The 18,014-nt window shown below is 42.7% G+C and overlaps 1 protein-coding gene across 2 annotated transcripts in view; it reads left to right on the forward strand.

Annotated features, from left to right (window-relative positions):
* Positions 1-18,014, forward strand: part of DNAH3 (dynein axonemal heavy chain 3) — a 487,274-nt gene that overhangs the window by 135,442 nt on the left and 333,818 nt on the right. For both annotated transcript variants that reach the window (XM_073647962.1, XM_073647963.1), the window contains exons 12-14: positions 3,082-3,187; positions 5,733-5,911; positions 8,888-9,072. In XM_073647962.1, coding sequence (XP_073504063.1) covers positions 3,082-3,187; positions 5,733-5,911; positions 8,888-9,072 — 470 coding nt within the window. The remainder of the gene's footprint in view (positions 1-3,081; positions 3,188-5,732; positions 5,912-8,887; positions 9,073-18,014) is intronic.

Here is an 18,014-nt window from a genome sequence, read left to right on the forward strand (position 1 = left end):
ACTGACGCGCCCCCTGGGCCGTGGGGTACCCGGAGGCGGGCCGGTAGATGCTGGGAGTTGTAGTCACAGTGGCGGTGACCCGGTCCGTGACCCAGGGCTTTCAATCCAAGGGTAGTAGATGTATATAGGTTATATAATGTCCGACTACGCCACCTGTGGAGTGCGGTTAATAGAGACCGCCGCTGCGGAACAGTCCTCTGCAGCCGGTGGTATAGCAGCAAAGGTGGTATAACTCCCCACAGGAAGAGTTAGCTTCAGGGCAGTGTGTGTGGATGATGGTGGTTGTGCAAGGTGTCGCGGTGTAGAAATAACCACAGAGTCCGTATAGTGCAGTCCAAGGGTCTTTACTGGTAGCGATTAGACAGGCCTGGACTGGAGTACTGGCTAGAGATAAGAGTCCAGTAAGTCTGGGAGCAAGCATAGAGTCCCCCTGGACAGGTGGAGTTGTAGGCCTGCCGTGCTCACTACTCTCTTTGGCTATTCTGCTTGTAGCTGTGTTGTAGCCCATGTCCCTGAGTGTAACGTGCGGTGCTCACCCATATGGCTGGCAGCTCGGGCCTTGTGGATGCCTCGCTCCTCCTTGGCGGTACTGGTCCCTCAGTGCTGCTGAGCCTCCGGGCGTCTGATGGGGGCCAGGAGACCTGCAATCTCCTGTCCTGCGGTATCTGCTGCTGGTTCTGGAAACCCCCACAGCCTCGGACTCCGGTGTCCGATTCTCTGTGTATTCTGGCTAGGTCGAGCTATCTCCAGCTCCAATCCCTAGCTACTCTCTCTTCGATGTCCTAAACTCAACTCCTTGCACTAAACTAAACTAACCCCGCCTCCAGATCCAATTGCCAAGGGGAGGGTCCTCCCCTTGCTGGTCTAGAGCCAGGAAGTGTTGCATGTATTATGTTCCTGACCAGGAAACCCCTGCTTGCCTCCAGACATGGCATTACTTCTTTTGAGGGAAGCAATACCACTGTGGCAACTAGACCCTCTGGGGTGCCACACTACCAATGACAGATACTGCACATCTGTCACTGGTCATTAAAGGGTTAGTAAAGAATATTAAAGGGTTACTCTGGCTCTACTAATTTCAGTATTGTGGTGTCACATCATATCTACCTGGATGTGTGTTCGGTGAGCAAGTATCATTAGAATATAGCATGTGCTTGATATTTTGACATGATATTGTGTAAATGTGACATCACCAGCACCATTAACCTCCAGATACAGAAGTGAGTAGAGACAGAACAATCCTTTAAGGTTGTCCAAATAGTGCAGAGCTTAGAATTAAAGGGGTTTTCCCATGAACAAAAGTTAATTGAAATTAATAGATCTTGGAATAATAAGAGTTTCCACAATTGGATGTGTTTAAATAAAAAGTTCCTGTGCTGAGATAATCTTATAAATGTGCCCCTGCTGTGTACTGTGTAATGGCTGTGTCAGATCGTGCAGGAACATGGTCTGATCATACCACATCTCCTGGGCAGGGGAGGAAGCAAAATAGTATACAGACATTACAGCAGGGATCACAGCTGATTCTTTTTGTGAGATTAAACATTTCACTTCCTGTTTTTAAGCAATGTTTTACTTCAAAGAAAGAATCAGCTGTGATCCCCTGCTGTAATGTCTGTATACTATTTTGCTTCCTCCCCTGCCCAGGATCTCTGGTATGATCAGACCATGAACTGGAGCAGCTCTGCAGGGTCAGACACAGCCATTACACAGTGCACAAGGGGGGGGGGACATTTAGAAGATTATCTCAGCACAGGAACATTTTATTTAAACACATCCAATTGTGGAAACTATTATTATTCCAAGATCTATTAATTAAAATTAACTTTTGTTCGTGGGAAAACATCCTTTCAGTCAGACTCATATTTACAGGATTATCTTAGTTCCGTTCACTTCCGTATTTGAAGGTGAGAGGCGCCATCTACAGATTCCTGCCTGGATGATTGCGCCATCTTCATCAAGTGAACAGGTGTACAATACTTGCCAATCTTGAAGCCGTCTCAGCATCTATCTGTAGATGTGATGCATCACTAACTTCCCAAGATGGAAGTGAGTAGAGTTGGAATAATCATCTAACCACGATGGTGTAAAATGGCCATTCTTATGACCCTCTTCCTCTCACTAAAAAACTGTTATTGAGGGAAAATGTGGAGGAGGGCAAGTTTGGAAGAACAAAGGGAAGCCAAGTGTGTATATTCTGAATACTTGTAATGAGGAGCAGAGGAGTATGCAGTTGGAAGCAGTTATGGAGAATAGGGCTGGACAAGCAAAGAGGAGTTGGAGGCAACTGCACGCTAAGAAGGATGACATCGCCAAGAAAGAGGAGGAGCAGCCGCAGCGCTGTGACTCTACAGCATTACATGGCTCCTCTTTTTCCGCCTCTGTCTGCTATACCCGGTGCTATGTGCTGAGATAGCGGATATGTGAGAGCCACATAGCAGGAGCTCACGAGCTACATGTTGTTTGTGAGCCATGAGTTGTGGACCCCTGGTATAGGACAAAATGATCATATAAGCCATCGTACCCTCTCCATTTTTGCTCATCAGCCTGTGTATACATATATGCAGCATATAGAGACGTCAGCACCACCTTCATGATATGTCAGCCAGAGTATGGACTATCCCAGCAGCACACTTGCAGAATGAATCAATGTGGCAATCACCAGCTGGATCTTTAGGCAATAAAAAGCACTTTATTCAATATATGTGCAAAAACAGGTGGGAGGAAGTACAAAGGAGATAGCCTGCATCATGGCTAGCCTAGATGACCTGAGATGCCTCCAGAAAGCTCTGATTGCATGAACCGGCCATTGCCCATCTCCATTGTACTTTGTCCCACCTCTTTTGCACATAAAGTGCTTTTTTTTAGCAGATCCATTCTCTCTATGTAGAGTTGTACTGACTGATCCATCAGACAATCCCATTTGTTGGAAACTAGTTACCACTTTTTTTTTTGATGTGGTCTACTGTGTCTTCAACTTTATTGTATCACAAAGTTCTATGGATGGGGATATTTCATGGGAAATTACTTTTCTGCAATATTGTACTGCTTTAAAGCTTTTCCTTTCTCCATTTCCCTTAGGTATCTAAATGTATATAAAAAATACAACGATCTTTTGAACAATAAAGCTCAGCAAGATATTACGGGATTCCTTAAGGAAGAACATTCACTGCAGGCCTTCACTAAGGTAATGAGAAATGAAAGGATCATGCTTGTTAAGGAGGATTCTGGTTCCGATATCCTTGTACTGGATCGTGGAGGGTAGAATTAAGATTTATTCTAGATTACAGTGATCTGTTCAATAAATAACGGAATAAAAGCGGTCTTTATCCTAAATTAAATATATATTTATTTATAATAAATATAGAATTTATTAAAAAAAGAGAACGATAAAGAAAAAAAATCACAGATATAAGGACATCAGTACAGAGGTATCGTCACCGGGAGTGATTATAGTATAGTGCTACCTAATATCCTAAAGGTAATGACTGCATTCAAACATGTAAGGAGTAGCAGTACAGTGAGCAATGCAATGCTAAAATCATATACAGACGCATAGCAGATGGCAATCACATGTGAACCATCAGTAGCCTCCCTCTAAAGGGATTTGCTAATCATCATAAATTCTTCAAATTGCTAAATAGTTGTAAAAACTTTGCATTATCCATTTATTGTGACATTACTATGTGCATTATCCCTTTATTGTGACATCACTATGTGCATTATCCCTTTACTGTGACATCACTATGTGCATTATCCCTTTACTATGACATCACTATGTGCATTATCCCTTTACTGTGACATCACTATGTGCATTATCCCTGTACTGTGACATCACTGTTTTTCTTATCCCTGTACTGTGACATCACTGTGTGTATTATCCCTCTACTGTGACATCACTATGTGCATTATTCCTTTAATATGACATCACTATGTGCATTATTCCTTTACTGTGACATCACTATGTGCATTATCCCTCTACTGTGACATCACTATGTGCATTATCCCTCTACTGTGACATCACTATGTGCATTATCCCTTTACTGTGACAGCACTGTGTATTATCCTTCTACTGTGACATCACTATGTGCATTATCCCTTTACTGTGACATCACTATGTGCATTATCCCTTTACTGTGACATCACTATGTGCATTATCCCTCTACTGTGACATCACTGTGTGTATTATCCCTCTACTGTGACATTACTATGTGCATTATCCCTTTACTATGACATCACTATGTGCATTATCCCTTTACTGTGACATCACTATGTGCATTATCCCTTTACTATGACATCACTATGTGCATTATCCCTTTACTGTGACATCACTATGTGCATTATCCCTGTACTGTGACATCACTATGTGCATTATCCCTTTACTACATCACTGTGTTTCTTATCCCTGTACTGTGACATCACTGTGTGTATTATCCCTCTACTGTGACATCACTATGTGCATTATTACTTTACTGTGACATCACTATGTGCATTATCCCTCTACTGTGACATCACTATGTGCAAAATCCCTCTACTGTGACATCACTATGTGCATTATCCCTTTACTGTGACTTCACTATGTGCATTATCCCTCTACTGTGACATCACTATGTGCATTATTCCTTTACTGTGACATCACTATGTGCATTATGCCTTTACTGTGACATCACTATGTGCATTATCCCTCTACTGTGACATCACTATGTGCATTATCCCTTTACTGTGACATCACTATGTGCATTATCCCTTTACTATGACATCAGTATGTGTATTATCCCTCCACTGTGACATCACTATGTGCATTATCCCTTTACTATGACATCACTATGTGCAGTATCCCTCTATTGTGACATCACTATGTGCATTATCCCTGTACTGTGACATCACTATATGCATTATCCATGCACAGTGACATATCTATGTGCATTATAACTACACGGTGACATCACTATGTGCATTATCCCTCTACTGTGACATCATCATTATATGTACTATCCCTGTAGTATCATGTGTATATCCCAAAAATGTGTGGTCTCTATGTGCATTATTCCCATACTGTGACATCATTTTGTGTATAATCATTGTAGTAGGACATTATTAGGTGCATTATCCCATTACCGTTACATCATTACGTATATAATCCCTGTACTGTGACATTATCAGGCACATTTTTTTACAGTGACATGACTTTGCAAATGTGACATTACTAAATAATTTATCCCACCACTGGGACACCACTATTTGCATAACTATCTTTTCTGAGTGGATTATTCCTGCAATATGACATCCTTTATGCATTGTCTCTGTGCTGTGACATGACCATGTGCATTAATTCCTGTACTGTGTAATCAGTGGGAGAATTATCCTGGTCTATTAACACAGACTAGTAACCCGTCATTAACTATTACGGTAATTTCCTGAATTTACCGCTGAATGTGAGAAGGGCACTGTTTATACTTTTCCTACTGGAGTCCATGAGTACTTGTTATGCTCCTGGGAGTAGTGAGTTAATGTTACACTTATCCAAGAATTGTAACGTAAAAAACACAAAAAATTCTGTAAATCTAGTTGTGGCAAATGTTACTATTTTAACGTATTTTACTGCTTTATATAATTATTATTATTATTATTATTATTAATCACTCTGATGATAACTAGTAATATTACATTCCTTCCACTTATGTCAAACTTTAATAGTAATTCATTGAGATCTGTTTATTTCTTATGCACAGAAAATCAATAACTTATCACAACTCCGTGGAGAAATTGCATCCATGCATGTCACTGTTCCTCTGGCCATGTTCTGCTTGGATGCCTTGCGTCTCAATGAAGATCTCTGTGCCAGAGCCCACAAACTGAAGGATCGTCTTATTCAATTTGAAGTGGATGAAAACAGGGAGCTCAATAAGAGGTGAGATGCATGAACATATGGATGAAGGTTTGGACTGGCCCACAGGAGAACAGGAGAATTCTCTGGTGGGCCACCACCCTCTTATATGAGCAGTATTTGGCACAATATACTTGAATCACTACGAGCTCATATCACTACGAGCAAATGAGCTCAGATCCCCAGGCACTGTACTTAGGGGGTGCGCGCAGTCCTAAAAAGTCCCCGGCCATTGGCCGGAGGACTGCCCCTATTTAAGGCATCTCCTCCAAAATGGAGGTGCCTGTGCAAAGTTGTTGTTTTGTGTTCTAAACACTTCTCCAGTCCTCAGGTTCCAGTGCTGCCCGCCAGCCTGTCTATCAGTCTTGCCCGCCAGCCTGTCTATCAGTCTTGCCCGCCAGCCTGTCTATCAGCCATGCCCACCAGCCTGTCTATCAGCCGTACCCGCCAGTCTGTCTACTAACCTTGTCCACTTGTCAGTCTGCCAGCCAAGCCTGCCTGCCTACCTGCATCATCTCTCTGTCTACCAGCTGTGCTCATCTGTTGTGCCTGTCGGTTTCGGCCATCAGTCCCGTGGGAATCACCTGCTCTCACACGAGGTCGGTCCCTGAGTGGCACCTGGTCCATCCTCCCGGTCCCTCCTTGGTTCGTGGAGTCGATTAAGCCGCCGTGTAGCCAGGGTCGGTCCGGGTAGGCACTTACTTACGCCCCGCTGGTCCCTCCCTGTATCACAGCACAGAGGTTCCACCACCCGGACCCGTAACACTGATCAGGTAGTCTAAAAATTAATGTCATCTCCTCGTGTGACCAGGTGATATGCTCCCAATTATTTACAAATTGTTTTGGGTCCAATTGATCATATTAAATGTGGTCCATCCCCATATTGTTCACATCAGCCTGTGTAAGAGGGTCTTAACTTTTTTTCATTGGACAACCTCTTTATCACCTATCCACAGGGACCTGCAACGATTGGCATATTGGGGAAATTTTCTCACCCAATGGAGAGACTGTTGGACACCCGACTGCCTCTCCATTTATTCTCTATGGGTCTGCCAGAAAGAGCCAAGTGCAATGCTCAGTGGCACCATAGGGGATGAATAGAGCAGGTATAAAGTTCCTCAATCTGCTCATCAGTACAGGTTCCCTCCCTATTGTGTATGCTGTGGATAGGTGACCTTCAAAATTGACAAAAACTGGTAACATAGTAAAATAAGACATTTTTATTTTAAATTCATTAAAAATTCATCATAGTGAAGGAAAATGAACATTGACGCGTTTCAACACAGAGGTCTTAATCATCTTACCATCAAGACCTCTGTGTCGAAACGAGTCAACTTTCTTGAATTTTTAATGATTTGAAAATCAAAATGTCATATTTTCGAGGTTACCAGTTTTTGTCAATTTTGACAATTTTTACCTGCCTTGAGCGATGGGGTTTTCTGCACTTCGGTAATTTTGGAGCTACAGTAATGGGGTTTTCATGCTGGTGAGTGGAGAACAAACCTTTCTGTGGATAGGTGACAACTTGTTTTCGCCGGACAAGGATTAAGGTTTATAGTTATAACTATGGTAAAATCTCTTTGACTCTACAATTCACTCAAAATTGTGCTGAAAATTGGTTTTCTAGTGGGATTGTCCTCCTAAACAAGAGAACCAGTATATATAATACATATATACAGTATATATATATATATATATATATATATATATATATATATATAATATATGAAGAAACTGAAAATCTATAACAGGAAATCAGGTCCGGATGAGGGGATGGTCTTCTGAAAGAGGTGGTCTATTGGGGAGGTATCATTATATAAGTAACTCAGGCATTCAGTCGAACTATGCACTTGTAATGAGCTCATTTCTAGCATTTCAAAGGTTTACAGTATTCACTATAACTGTGTAGTCAATGATTACATAAGTGATATTTGTTTTCCTTTCATCATCTGTCATCCGTTCCGTGTACCGCGGTAATGTAGCCTTTTAGACTTGTTAGCTCTGTGATCTAACATGACAGCAGAGCGTTACTATTAATTATACCTAGTTCGATTTTCTATCCTTTGATTAATGTGAGATAAAAAAAAATCAACATGAAATGCACTATGGATAATTCTTCTTATATTATGCGCCTAGTGGACAGATTATTTGATATCCTGGCCTTTGTGTTATGAGTAAATTGGAAAGTTCATTGAAGGGTATTCCCGTTTTGCACATTTATGGCATATCCACTGGCTACAGAAGTTGCATCTATCTTGAAACTGGGGACCTAAAATGCGTCATCGTTAGTGGAGAGGTGGTTGGAAGTCTCATTCATTTGTATAGGAATCCCAAGCAACTTTCCACTGGCAGAAGCTCACGATGGGGCCCGTTCTTGAGATAGATACGGGTCCCATTGGCAAGACTATGACTATTAAACATATCCATAAATTGTGTCGCATTTATTGATTTGACAAAGTGACTCTCTGTAAATGGCCGGCCATTTAACACAGTTTTAGGGTGGGAGACGCTTTCCATTTTTCTTAATAGAAAGTGGTTCTCCCTTATGACATCAGTATGGAAAGGGGTCTTCATCATGTTACAACCCCTTTAAAGGAGATCAGGAATCCAGGCAAAACAAAAAAGAGCTCAGATTGGTTGACAAAAATAAAAAGTCATCCTCTCCCACAGCTCCCATTTTTATGCTTATCCCCTGGTCCCTGCTGGTCTCCACTTCTTGGTCCCATCACTATACATGACAGGACATGCACACTCTGAGAATCAGTAACTGTGGTGGGTCATTATTGTGGCCAGTGATTGGTTAATTGGGCATTTTTGGCCAATTTCCATTGCGTCGAAATGAGACCTGGAAGAATCTGGCAGTGGGTAAGGGTCGAAACGGGAGGTTTCAAAAAAATTTTCAGCCTCTGGATAATCCCATTAATGTAAATAGAGATATAGTAGTTGTTTGCACTGATTATATCGACCATGCTAAATGAGATCTTTCCTCTATTCTTCCAGTATCTGTTTAAAGTACAGCAGGATAGCAGACAGGGTCAGCGAGGTGCCCGCCACTACCCAAGATCTGGTTGCTCTTGCTGACTTCTTGAGGACCTCGAGTGACGTCACTGTTTATAAGCTGAAGGATGAAATCGCGGAGGCTGCGAGCCGGTTAGCATTTCTTCTGGATTACGCAACTCTTCAATGTAAGTATGGTCACTGTACACTCACAAAACTTATGTCACTATGATAGAAAAAACAACTTGCAAAGCATTTTACTGAAGGAATATGACATCACAACCCAATAAAGTTCCTCCAAAGTGGCTGCCATTAGGGCTCTCACTTCTTCCTAATTTGCAGTCCACTGCCTGTTGTTAGGGCAAATCCGTCTCTAGCAGCAAAGATACCAAGAAGGATTACAATAAGTAGGGTGGGTCAATGAAGTGCTTTTCCTTGTTCTCATATACCCTGTGCATTTGTTCTCCAAACTTTTAGCTGCAGAGCTGTCTTCTAAATGTGCTGTTCCTCATCTCCTCCAAAATTGAAACAAATCCTTACTTCTCTCCTTCTTACAGCCACCAAAATCCATCCTTGCGCCTGCAAACCAGAACTCCTTGCTCCATCACCTTTAATTTCTATTGATTTTGCAGATAACTGTCAACAACATGTAACACATAGACTCCGATTCTTCAAAACAATTTCTCCAGAATTTTGGCGTAAATTGCTTTGAAAAGTCTCAGAATTTTGTGACTCATAGCAGTTTCTCTCAGCTAAACCTAAATGGGTGGAGCTATGGCGGGATGGAGTTGCAATGGGCTCATGACACCACAGCTCGTCTATTTCATGGCGACCTTTGGCGTTCCCTACTGCAGGAATCATACTCCAGTCAGGGAATGGAGTAAGATTTCTGGTTGTGTTTACACCACTCGTCCGACACTCCCAATTCATTAAGAGATATACGCCTATGTCTGACTCGACCACACCCCCTCTTCAAGATAATTGCCGATCTTGATGAGTCAGGGCCACAATTTCTAAAACTTGGAGACATTTTTTTGTATATACAGTGGGTACGGAAAATATTCAGACCCCTTTACATTTTTCACTCTTTGTTTCATTGCAGCCATTTGGTAAATTCTAAAAAGTTCATTTTTTTTCTCAGTAAAGTACACTCTGCACCCCATCTTGACTGAAAAAAACAGAAATGTAGAAATTTTTGCAAATTTATTAAAAAAGAAAAACTGAAATATCACATGGTCATAACTATTCAGACCCTTTTCTCAGACACTCATATTTAAGTCACATGCTGTCCATTTCCTTTTGATCCTCCTTGAGATGGTTCTACTCCTTCATTGGAGTCCAGCTGTGTTTAATTAAACTGATAGGATTTGATTTGGAAAGGCACACACCTGTCTATATAAAACCTCACAGCTCACAGTGCATGTCAGACCAAATGATAATCATGAGCTCAAAAGGAACGGCCCAAGGAGCTCAGAGACAGAATTGTGGCAAGGCACAGATCTGGCCAAGGTTACAAAATAATTTCTGCATTACTCAAGGTTCCTAAGAGCACAGTGGCCTCCATAATCCTTAAATCGAAGAAGTTTGGGACCAACAGAAGTCTTCCTAGACAAGGTCGGCCAGCCAAACAGTAATCGTGAAAGAAGAGACTTGGTGAGAGTGGTAAAGAAGAACCCCAAGATCACTGTGGCTGAGCTCCAGAGATGCAGTAGGGAGATGGGAGAAAGTTCCACAAAGTCAACTATCACTGCAGACCTCCACCAGTCGGGCGTTTATGGCAGAGTGGCCCAACGGAAGCCTCTCCTCAGTGCAAGACATATGAAAGCCCACATAGAGTTTGCTCAAAAACACATGAAGGACTCCCAGACTATGAGAAATAAGATTCTCTGGTCTGATGAGACGAAGATAGAACTTTTTGGTGATAATTCTAAGCGGTATGTGTAGAGAAAACCAGGCACTGCTCATCATCTGCCCAATACAATCCCAACAGTGAAACATGGTGGTGGCAGCATCATGCTATGGGGGTGTTTTTCAGCTGCAGGGACAGGACGACTGGTTGCAATTGAAGGAAACATGAATGCGGCCAATACAGAGATATCCTGGATGAAAACCTCTTCCAGGGTGCTCTGGACCTCAGACTTGGTCGAAGGTTCACCTTCCAACAAGACAATGACCCTAAGCACACAGCTAAAATAACAAAGAAGTGACTTCAGAACAACTCTGTGACCATTCTTGACTGTCCCAGCCAGAGCCCTGACCTAAACCCAATTGAGCGTCTCTGGAGAGACCTGAAAATGGCTGTCCACCAACGTTCACCATCCAACCTGAAAGAAATGGAGAGGATCTGCAAGGAAGAATGGCCGAGGATCCCCAAATCCCGGTGTGAAAAACTTGTTGCATCATTCCCAAGAAGACTCATGGCTGTACTAGCTCAAAAGGGGGCTTCTTCTCAATACTGAGCAAAGGGTCTGAATACTTATGACCATGTGATATTTCAGTTTTTCTTTTTTAATAAATTTGCAAAAATTTCTACATTTCTGTTTTTTTCAGTCAAGATGGGGTGCAGAGTGTACTTTACTGAGAAAAAAATGAACTTTTTAGAATTTACCAAATGGCTGCAATGAAACAAAGAGTGAAAAATTTAAAGGGGTCTGAATACTTTCCGTACCCACTATACATAGCAAGGAGTACCATAAAACTTAACTTTTAATGAAAGTATGATTAAAATATACACTCAACAACCACAGATAGGTAATTTAAAAAAACATGCATATTCTTGCACATATGCCCTATATTTAACACAAAAACCTTAAAGTGCCCACGACGACAACAGTGCAAGTAATTAAACCTGGGAAGTTCTCACCCGTATCTTTGGTAATCACCCATAGAAGACAGCACTGGAGGAAGAGGACAGGTAAATATGCTGTACCTATAATTCCCCATGTAAGGACTCCTGTCCTGACAAGGACAGTACCTGAGTAAAGCCCTAATAGTCATGACCCTCAAATGTTCCCTACGCCTTTCGGCCTTATTCCAGAGGCCTCAGCAGGGGAATATATAGCCACAGGGGTAAGTATATATAGATAGAGAAAATGAAATAAGTTGTGCAGTAACACTCAGCTTAGAGGCTATTAGGCACATTCTAGGTGAAGCCACCTATGCCCTTATGAGAGTCTATTGCCACTGCACGACTTATTTAACTTCCTGAGACGCTCCTCTTGCTTTCCTCTGAATTTTCGCAATGCTTTAGGGGTTATAAGGGAATGAAAGTCTCAGCACATATAGTGCTGGCAGACTTCAAATAACTGAAATCTAGCACATGACTAGCTTTGCACGACCAGAGCTCTAAGATTCAAGCCCTAAAAATAGTTCCAAAAACTGAGAAGCTTTAAACAAAGACATATGTTTTTTTTCTTTCAATTTCTGATTAAAGAACAGGAATGCTGAAAATTTAATAAGCAAATTTCAGAAGGATTTTAGTTTAGTATCAACAATAAAGAAGTGAAATTATGGTCTAACTACAGTATAACATTTCGTTCAGCGCCTCTGATCACGTAGCGGTAATTGCATATTACCTATTTATTTAATGGCATCAATATTTATCTCGCGCCTACTGCAGATTTCCCTATATGATGCCCTTTATCATTCCCCTTTCTAATCATACGGCAGAAGAGAGATTCCATTCAAGGCAAAAAATAAATGGATTTTGAATTATAAAATCAAATTTATGGACTTGGCATTCGTGGGTGTTTGTATATAGAGACCGCCAAACGCATTCCTGCTGGGGGATGTAAACTTATTAGCCGGCCGTGTCCTTATTCATTATTCAGAAATACATAAATATATCCAAATACAATTGTGGCTGCGGTTGACCTTTCTATAGGCTTTTTTTTCTACTACTGCATTTCTATTTCATTGATTGCAGAACCAACCCCTTGTACTGTAAGCGATTGCCTTTTGGTGCTATACGAATAATCATATGGAGGGTAATAGTTAAATGTCCACCCTTTAATTTAAATAAAAATTCTATACTGATACATTCTATATTATACCGTATATCTATAGATATTGAGGCTACACCTTTCTGAGCTGCAAATCACCTGCACAACTAAATAATTAAATTTGGCTTCCTGCTGCCACCACTAGGGGGAGCTTACTGCATATGGCTCCCATTGAAATCAAAGAAAACTATATTAAAAATATGGTCCAAAATATAACTAAATTTTAAAGTAAAAAAAAAAATCCAATCACTTTTTAAATATAATTCAGTGTCAAAAAATTGCTACCTTTCCCTTTAATCTCTAACCTTCTATCTGTGATCTTTTTTCTTACATCCGATGATGTTAAAGTCTTCCAGAATGTCCTGGAGACGTCATCAGGTAGCTGGCGCTGCAGTCACTGTCACTGCTGCTGTCCTCATGCTAAAATGGATTGTCATCAAGGATGACCCTTTAAGGGGCTGGGCTATTCTCTGCCATACTGAGCAAGTGCATGTTGTTGCTCAGTATCCTGTCCCTGCACGCTGATGGTTTACTTTGATTGTGCACTGACAGTGCACTCCCTTGCCGGCTCTAAAGAGAAGTGACGAGCCGGAAAGAGAGCGCTCTCTCTCAGGACCTTTAGTCCAACATCAGTTTCCAACCTCACAAAGGCTCTTTTGAACGAATGAGCAAAATTCCCACAGACACCTCCGAAATCTTCTAGAAAGTCTTCCCAGAACAGAAAAAGCTTCAAAGGGGGTAACAATTCCATATTAATGCCTATAATCTAGATTATGAGTTTCAATGGGGACATTGATAATAATGTCTGCAAAGCACCTACGGTGCTATATAAGCAAGCATAATAAATAATAATATATGGATTTAGAATGGGAAGTAATAAAAGATGCTGTAGGTGTAATGTTTAGGTGTCCCATCGCGATAAGGTGTACCCAATCAGGATGGTCCCCAACTCTTGTAGTTCACCGCTCTGCATGCTACAACGTCTCAAAAAAGATGGAGGCAGAGAAGGACCCAGAACTGACTGTTTCAAAACCTACCTGTGGAAATCGATATAGACAAGGTGCATAGCCCAAAAAGGGTGGCATGCTCCTATATGTACAGGGTACAAAAAACTAAAGCAAAACCAAAGAAATGAGCCGGAACACATATTGGTATAAGTGCAATGTGTAGGTGCACGTTCACACTGTGGCCATTAGGTTAAAAACAAAATGAGCATATTCCAACTTTTTCCTGCTCATTTCTTTTGTTTTGCTTTAGTTTTTTGTGCTTTGTACATATAAGGGCAGGCTCCTGCCTTTTTGGGCTGTGCATTTTATCTATATAGCTTCCCCCATCTATCTTGATGTTTGCTGGCATGTAGCGAGGTGAACTACAAGAATAAGGGGCCATCCTGATTGGGTCACCTTGTCGCGGTGGGATGGCTTTTACGCTCTTTTAATCAAAATAATGTCAGTTACGTACCCTATGTTATGTAAATGTACTATTACTATTTATTTACTTACTGTAGGGTATTAGTTCATTTTGCTTTTATCCCAGTTTTTATCTGCTGATGGCCACAGTGTGGACATGCTCCTACACACTGCACTTACCAACATATGCTCTGGCTCATTATATGCTGTATGTGTGTATATACAGTTGTGTTCAAAAGTTTACATACCCCGGCAGAATTTTTGCCTTCTTGGCCTTGTTTCAGAGAATATGAATGATAACAAAAAAACTTTTTCTCCACTCATGGTTATTGGTTGGGTGAAGCCATTTATTGTCAAACTACTGTGTTTTCTCTTTTTAAATCTTAATGAAAATCAAAAACATCCAAATGACCCCGATCAAAAGTTCACATACCCCAATTCTAAATATCGTGTATTGCCCCCTCTAACATCAATGACAGCTTGAAGTCTTTTGTGGTAGTTGTGGATGAGGTTCTTTATTTTCTCAGATTCATATTCTCTGAAACAAGGCCAAGAAAGCAACAATTCTGCCGGGGTAAGTAAACTTTTGAGCAAACTGTAAATATTTATACATATATATATGAGATAGTTTTTAGAGGGGTATTTTTACTTTAAACTTACATTTTTGGGGATATTAATATAGCACACAGGCACTTGGCTTCTGCTTTAACCTAATGTTCTTTTTGTTCTGTTCTTATTTGATTTTGTGCAGAAAAAAATTTAGAGCAGTGAAAATAAAATTATGTATGTATCCTCTGCAGTACCGCCAGCATCATTTTAACAGCGAAAAGGCTATAGAAACAGAAAGATCTCAAATATTCTCTGCAAGAGAAATATCTCTAGGGAAATACTGTAAATATTAGAAATTAGGAGAATGTGAATAAGTGCAAATATTTTATCGCTGACTAAAAATATGTGCATATAAATCATAATAAAAGTTACCGAATATTTCCCCTAGCACAGCAAAATCACACATAATAAGGCAATAAATTATCGTCTTCTTGGGTATCTCATTCATTTTAAAGGTAACCTGTCAGGTGTTTCATGCTGCCCAAACCACGGGCAGCATGAATCACAAAATGGCTGCACAATTGCAACCAGGTATATTATTCTCTGAAATGCTCTAGTGTTTCAGAGAGATTATACTTTGAGGATCCCCATGCAGCTACGTGTGATTGACAGGTCTCTGCCTATGAGACCTGCCAATCACCTGCGGTGGTATTCTGACTCCATAACTAGGCTGCAAGTGTAGAGCACATGAGACACCGTTTCTAGGCTTCCTCAGTATGAGCCAGTACTCACACGTAGATATATCATCAGATAGCTTGAACTCGACTGCAGGAGGCATGTATGAAGATTCCAGAAGAAGGTTTACTTTCCAGCTGAATTCTTGTAGTTATGCACAAATACAGTAAGTAAAAAAAGACTTTTCTGAACCAGACCTGCAAACACATGAGCTTCTAAGATGGTTGACAAACAGTGAATGAGGAAGAATAATGAGGAAGAAGGTAGGAGTTACTGACTGTATCATTCCCAAGCCGTGGGACATGACAGTGGTGCTGGGAAGAGCCGACCAGTGGTGGAGCCGGACTAGTGGGTTCCAAGTTGTTAGTCACTGGAATTGAGATTTAATAACTTCTATAATATCTGTTACGCTCGCGCCCGGACTGACTGGCGTGAACGTGATTAGTGATATCACTGGACCATGAACCAAGGAGTGCCAGGAGGGGCATAACTAAGTATCAACCCGGTCCGACCAAGGTTGCACGGTGGCTCAGTCGACTCCGTGAACCAGGGAGGAACCGAGCAGAGGGACCAGGTGCTACTCCAGGTCAGACCCCGGCCACAGCTGTTGACCCACACCAGGAAATGCAGGAACAGGCAGGTTAGCTGGTATGCAGACAGGTGGGTACTGGCAGGCACGGCTGGTATGACGGCAGGTGGGTACTTAGCAGGCGCGGCTGGTAGGAAGGCAGGTGGGTACTGGCAGGCGCGGCTGGTATGCAGACAGGCGGGTGCTGACAGGCACGGCTGGAATGCAGACAGGCAGATACTGGCAGGTATGAATGCAGGCTGGGTAGGGACCAGTACAGACTGGGATACAGGAACAGAGCCGCAGGTGTGGTGGACTAGCAGAGCAAAACCGCAGGAGCGGTAAACAAGCATAGCGGAGCGGTGAACAAGCAGAGCAAAGCAAAACCGCAGGAGCGGTGAACAAGCAGGGCGGAGCAAAACCACAGGAGCGGTGAACAAGCAGGGCGGAGCAAAACCGCAGGTGCGGTGAACCAGCAGAGCGGAGCAAAACCGCAGGTGCGGTGAACAAGCAGTGCGGAGCAAAACCGCAGGTGCGGTGAACAAGCAGAGCGGAGCAAAACCGCAGGTGCGGTGAACAAGCAGTGCGGAGCAAAACCGCAGGTGCGGTGAACAAGCAGAGCGGAGCAAAACCGCAGGTGCGGTGAACAAGCAGAGCGGAGCAAAACCGCAGGTGCGGTGAACAAGCAGAGCGGAGCAAAACTGCAGGTGTGATGAACAAGCAGAGCGGAGCAAAACCGCAGGTGCGGTGAACAAGCAGAGCGGAGCAAAAACCGCAGGTGCGGTGAACAAGCAGAGCGGAGCAAAACCGCGGGTGTGGTGAACAAACAGAGCAGAGCAAAACCACAGGTGCGGTGAACAAGCAGAGCGGAGCGAAACCGCAGGTGCGATGAACAAGCAGAGCGGAGCAAAACCACAGGTGCGGTGAACAAGCAGAGCGGAACAGAGCAGAAGGTGAAGGCAGACAGGACAGGGCACTGTTCACATGGAACAGACTGGAAAATACAGGAAGATAGTTAGAACACAGGAGGAAGATACGGAGGCAGGGAAAGGGGACAAGCAGAACCAGATACACACTAGGTACTTACAATGAAGTAGCGAGTGGACACAAAACTCACAAACAGAAGTACAGAGACAACGAGTTGGAGTTAGGTGCAGGTTCAGACACTGCAGGAAAAGGGAAGGCACGGACATAGAGGGAAACAAGCAATGGGCTAGGACACTGTTCAGACAGGAACTGAACCGGGAACAAGATATAGGAACGAGCCTGGGAACTCAGCCCCCAGGGTGGCGGAAACAGACTAGAAGTCAGAGATACAGGTAGCGGCCCTGGGTACTCAGCCCCTAGGGTGGCGGAAATAGACTAGAAGTCAGAGATACAGGTAGCGCCCCTGTGTACTCAGCCCCCAGGGTGACAGAACAGACTAGATACAGGACAGGACCTGGCAACTCCGTTGCAAAAGACAAGCTGAGTGAAAGTGTTGCTCAGGCACCTCCTACTGGGTGGAGGGGGTTTAAGTATCCAGTGACTCACAGCAATAGGCTGGGGACGCATTAGGACTGTGCACACAGTAGCTATAAGAAACAAGCAGAAAGCCGCGCCGACGCATAAGCAATCAGACAAGAGACATGGACACAGCAGGTACTGGAGCAAAGAGTGCAGCATGGACTGACAGGTAAGATTGCGGTCTTGCATGGTGGGAGGTGGTGCTCCATGCAAGCACGCCGCCAGGGATGTTAAAGTACCCCCCCTGTACGCCCCCTCTTCCTCCAGCCAGCAAGGATTTTCTGCAGAGAATTTGGAGGCCAATCCTTCTCCTCAAGAAGATTCCCTCTTCTGTCCACTAGAAGGAACAAAGCTGGTCTCAT

This window comes from Phyllobates terribilis, unplaced genomic scaffold (assembly GCF_046119375.1).
Source record: "Phyllobates terribilis strain yellow unplaced genomic scaffold, ASM4611937v1 Scaffold_9__5_contigs__length_417890890, whole genome shotgun sequence".
Taxonomy (NCBI): domain Eukaryota; kingdom Metazoa; phylum Chordata; class Amphibia; order Anura; family Dendrobatidae; genus Phyllobates; species Phyllobates terribilis.